Source organism: Sprattus sprattus (assembly GCF_963457725.1).
Source record: "Sprattus sprattus genome assembly, chromosome: 10".
Lineage (NCBI taxonomy): Eukaryota > Metazoa > Chordata > Actinopteri > Clupeiformes > Clupeidae > Sprattus > Sprattus sprattus.
This window is the reverse complement of record NC_137908.1, coordinates 1,297,199-1,302,198: the sequence shown is the minus strand read 5'-3', so window position 1 is coordinate 1,302,198 and position 5,000 is coordinate 1,297,199. Positions and strand designations below refer to the sequence as shown.

Sequence of the window (5,000 nt, the reverse complement as noted above, 5' to 3'; positions counted from 1 at the left end):
AGGTCACTGGTTCAAACCTGGAGAGAAGGTGGAGAGGACCTGGTGGACTCAGAGGCCCTGAAGCAGGTGGGATGTCAGGAATGATTGCAAAGAGAAATACATGGGGGGCCTTGCTTGGCCCCCTGAAACAATCTAGTAGAAAAGCAGAAGGTTATAGACTTTTTTCAGTGGGCCAACTTGACTGGAACCCACAAAACACTACTTGTTTGTGGGTTCCAAGTCAAGTTGGCCCACTGAAAAAAGTCTATAACCTTCTGCTTTTCTACTAGATTGTTTCGGGGGGCCAAGCAAGGCCCCCCATGTATTTCTCTTTGCATTCATTCCTGACAGTCCACCTTCTCTCCTGTGCTGAGCTTTGAACTGGTGACCTTGGTGGTGTGGAGCGTGAACACTACCACTGCGCCACCAGCGCTCCACTTTGAAGTTGCACGCTGGACAGATATGTACCTCCTGTCTGCGTGTTTATCTCCTGTCTGTGTCTATCTCCTGTCTGTGTCTATCTCCTGTCTGTGTCTATCTCCTGTCCTGTCTGTGTCTATCTCCTGTCCTGTCTGTGTCTATCTCCTGTCTGTGTCTATCTCCTGTCTGTGTCTATCTCCTGTCTGTGTCTATCTCCTGTCCTGTCTGTGTCTATCTCCTGTCCTGTCTGTGTCTATCTCCTGTCTGTGTCTATCTCCTGTCTGTGTCTATCTCCTGTCTGTGTCTATCTCCTGTCCTGTCTGTGTCTATCTCCTGTCTGTGTCTATCTCCTGTCCTGTCTGTGTCTATCTCCTGTCCTGTCTGTGTCTATCTCCAGTCTGTGTCTATCTCCTGTCCTGTCTGTGTCTATCTCCTGTCTGTGTCTATCTCCTGTCCTGTCTGTGTTTATCTCCTGTCTGTGTCTATCTCCTGTCTGTGTCTATCTCCTGTCCTGTCTGTGTCTATCTCCTGTCCTGTCTGTGTCTATCTCCTGTCCTGTCTGTGTCTATCTCCTGTCCTGTCTGTGTCTATCTCCTGTCTGTGTCTTTCTCCTGTCTGTGTCTATCTCCTGTCTGTGTCTTTCTCCTGTCTGTGTCTATCTCCTGTCCTGTCTGTGTCTATCTCCTGTCTGTCCCAAATGACGCTTATGTCCTGACATCAGCTTCATAGTCAGAATACCACAAAAGTCAATCAGGGGCTGAGGGGTTCAGTGGCTAGATTTGTAATGCTTTTTCTCACCGAAGGCTTCCTCAGTGAGCTTCATCTGGGAGTGAGTGTGTGTGTGTGTGTGTCTGCCCAAGGCAATGTTTTTTTCATAAGTTTCAGGTTTGTGTTACACATACACTGGTGTGCTTGCCCACAGGCCTCTGATTGGACAGGTCAGATGCATGATCCACTTCACCACAGTGGGATTTGAACCTCTTACCATGAACATCACAAACTGCATACTTACCACTGCACCACCAGGATCCTGTCCTCACAATACATAGTGGGGCACCTAAACCTAATATGTCAATCATGCCATGCACACACACACACACACGCACACGCACACGCACACGCACACGCACACGCACACGCACACGCACACGCACACGCACACACACACACACACACACACACACACACACACACACACACACACAAACACACACACACACACACACGTTAGGACAAACCCACTGACGAGACACATAGGATCCTAATGTTGATTCTGTTTATTGGGTATTATACGGATTTCAAATGAAAGAAAAAACAACAACATTGAAACAAGCAGTAACATAATCACCATGACAACCAAAACTACAAGAGCATGGAGGCCATGCCAGTCCAGAGAGACTCTGAGCCAGGGGGAGGAGACTCTGAGTCAGGGGGAGGATACTCTGAGCCAGGGGGAGGAGACTATGAGACAGGGGGAGGATACTCTGAGCCAGGGGGAGGAGACTATGATTCAGGGGGAGGAGACTATGATTCAGGGGGAGGAGACTATGAGCCGGGGGTAAGAAGAGGGGAAGAGGATGCTGGGATGTGAAACTCTATGTTTACTCTACGGTAAAGATGTTTACTCTACGGTAAAGATGTTTACTCTACGGTAAAGATGTGGGAACAATTAAGAATAAATAAAGCGAGACAAGTTGTTCTTCTTTCAAAAAAGGCAACCTGCTAGGAGGAGGGTCTACAAAGAGAGCAAGATAATAAAACTATATATCCAAGTTTTAAAGGTAAATACTGCTCATCATATTGGCCGTGTTGTGTGTCAGAGACCATTGACAGGGTCTTGGGTCTCATCTCTGAGTGTGCGGTGGATGTAACCATAACAACCACCTGACCAATCACCTGGCAACGTTTCCACTGTCCACAGCACAAGATTCATTTCCTATAAAACTCCCTAAGTGTGTAAAAGAGTCAGAAGCACGCTTGACACATCAGCCTCGATCTGAACTGGGTTTGAAGTGGGAAAACAACAGTAGCCCGTTTCAGCCCTGAAGGTATAGAGCTAGCTAACGCTATCAGCTAGCCCGTTTCAGCCCTGAAGGTATAGAGCAAGCTAACGCTATCAGCTAGCCCGTTTCAGCCCTGAAGGTATAGAGCTAGCTAACGCTATCAGCTAGCCCGTTTCAGCCCTGAAGGTACAGAGCAAGCTAACGCTATCAGCTAGCCCGTTTCAGCCCTGAAGGTACAGAGCAAGCTAACGCTATCAGCTAGCCCGTTTCAGCCCTGAAGGTATAGAGCTAGCTAACGCTATCAGCTAGCCCGTTTCAGCCCTGAAGGTACAGAGCAAGCTAACGCTATCAGCTATGTTATGTACAAGCTTCCTCCAACACTGGAAGTGCTATTTACATCATCGGTAACAAACGTCTGTAAAATCTTTTTCAAGATTGTTGGTTTTCATCATACAAGGGAGGACAATGCACAATACTATTTTTTTCTTAAAAGTGCAATTCATTAATTTGTCGCAGAGTAAAAAAATATACATTGATATCTGTATATAAGTAGAAATGTTATTTCATAAAACGCTTATGTTTTACGCAATCGGAGTGCTAACCCCAAGAATAAAAAAAAGAAGGTTTGTATCTTAACAGAATCGTCATTTCTCATTCTTTTATAACTCTGGCTTCATTCATCATTCAATTTCACAACACGCAAAGGGCCTCACATGGAGAATGACATCATCTCTTTTACAAAATGTGCTGTCTCCTATAAAACATCATTCAGTATAATACCTCCTCTCCGCCTGTCATATAACATATGTTGTACACGAATGCTAAATAGTAATACTTGCATAAATATTAAAGTTAAGGACACATGGTATGACTGCGCTCTGGCCAATACTTCAGGTCTTTCTGTATATAAGAACAAAACTACTAACACAAGAAGCTTGTTTGTAAATGTATATGTTTGTAAATGTATATGTTTGTAAATGTATTTGGTTGTAAATGTATATGGTTGTAAATGTATATGGTTGTAAATGCATGTGTTTGTTAATGTATATGTTTGTAAATGTATTTGTTTGTAAATGTAAATGTTTGTAAATGTATATGTTTGTAAATGTATACGTTTGTAAATGTTTATGGTTGTAAATGTATATGTTTGTAAATGTATATGTTTTAAATGTATATGGTTGTAAATGTATATGGTTGTAAATGTATATGTTTGTAAATGTATATGTTTGTAAATGTATATCTCTATGCAATGACAGCCTGTGGCTGTTGCACATGCACAATATCTGATAATAATAAGTCCTTAAAAAAAAAGAAAAGTTAAATCACTGTAGTTCCATGTCCTGGTGTGTGTCGATCCAGCCTGGTGTGCTGGAGTGTGTGTGAGTGTGTGCGGGGTACACGTCAGTGGCCGGAGCAGAGCATCCATCTGTTGCTATGGAGACCAAGGCCAAGTGTACAGTGTTCCACACACGGCTATTCAAGTATAAACCTTTGCACTTATAAATAGCTTATGACCAATGAAAGTCCTTGATTAGCTTAAGAGGCTGAGGGGTCCTGTGTCCTGTGTGTGTGTGTGTGTGTGTGTGTGTGTGTGTGTGTGTGTGTGTGTGTGTGTGTGTGTGTCCTGCTCTGGTTCCTGTTGTTTTGTAGGCTACAGGGTGGTCCAGACTAGCTCTGGTGACGGTGATGGTCCAGACTACTTCTGGTGCTGGTCGACATCCTCATTTCCGTTCAGTTTCCATAGTTACTGTTCCAATCAGCCTTAGCGTCGTAAACCCACGCCATGAACACACACACTACTGCTTCTCATCCGCTCCCATGTTTTTGGACATTTGTTCTGCTCTTTATAGAAAGCATCTATATCTGCAGCTCCTCCTCCACACACACATACACACACACACGCACGCACACACACTCTCTCACACACACACACACACAGATGCCTGTGATATGCTCTGTGTTTTGCGCCAAGGTTAAGAGATCTCAGTGTTGTCTCTGGGCTCTCTCTGCTGGCTGAGTGGAGTGTGTGAGGGCCGGTGTGTGTGTGTGTGTGTGTGTGAGAGCGGCGTGCGTGGCGTGGGGCGGCTGCTGGTTCTGTTGGGTCCGGGCCCCAGCTGGTTCTGGAGCTCGCGGACCACGTGCTCCAGGTTCTGCCGGGCCTCGCGCTCCCTCTGCAGGTCCGACCGCAGCAGCTCACGGTCCTCCTCCGCTCTCTGGAGCTTCACCTGCAGCTCCTCGATCTGTGGAGAGCAGAACACACACCGTTACACACCGTTACACACACACACACTCACACACACACACTCTTCACCTGCAGCTCCTCGATCTGTGGAGAGGATAACACACACTGTTACACAAACACACACACACACACACACACACACAAACAACACATTACACAACCTCACACACTCTCACACACATACACACACACACACACACACACACACACACACACACACACACACTCAACCACCACATTACACACCCTCACACACTCAAACAACACACACACCATTAAACTCCCTCACTATCACAAACACCACAGTATGCTACATACACACAATAGAATGCTACATAACAATACCCTCACACACT

At 45.5% G+C, this 5,000-nt stretch overlaps 1 protein-coding gene across 1 annotated transcript in view; it reads right to left on the bottom strand.

Moving 5' to 3' along the window:
- Positions 1-3,457: 3,457 nt before the first annotated feature.
- The window catches only part of skib (v-ski avian sarcoma viral oncogene homolog b), a 34,704-nt gene continuing 33,161 nt past the window's right edge, over positions 3,458-5,000 (bottom strand). Inside the window, exon 7 of the mRNA XM_080846692.1 lies at positions 3,458-4,642. Within this exon, the coding sequence (XP_080702818.1) occupies positions 4,376-4,642 (267 nt within the window). The 3' untranslated portion in view covers positions 3,458-4,375. The remainder of the gene's footprint in view (positions 4,643-5,000) is intronic.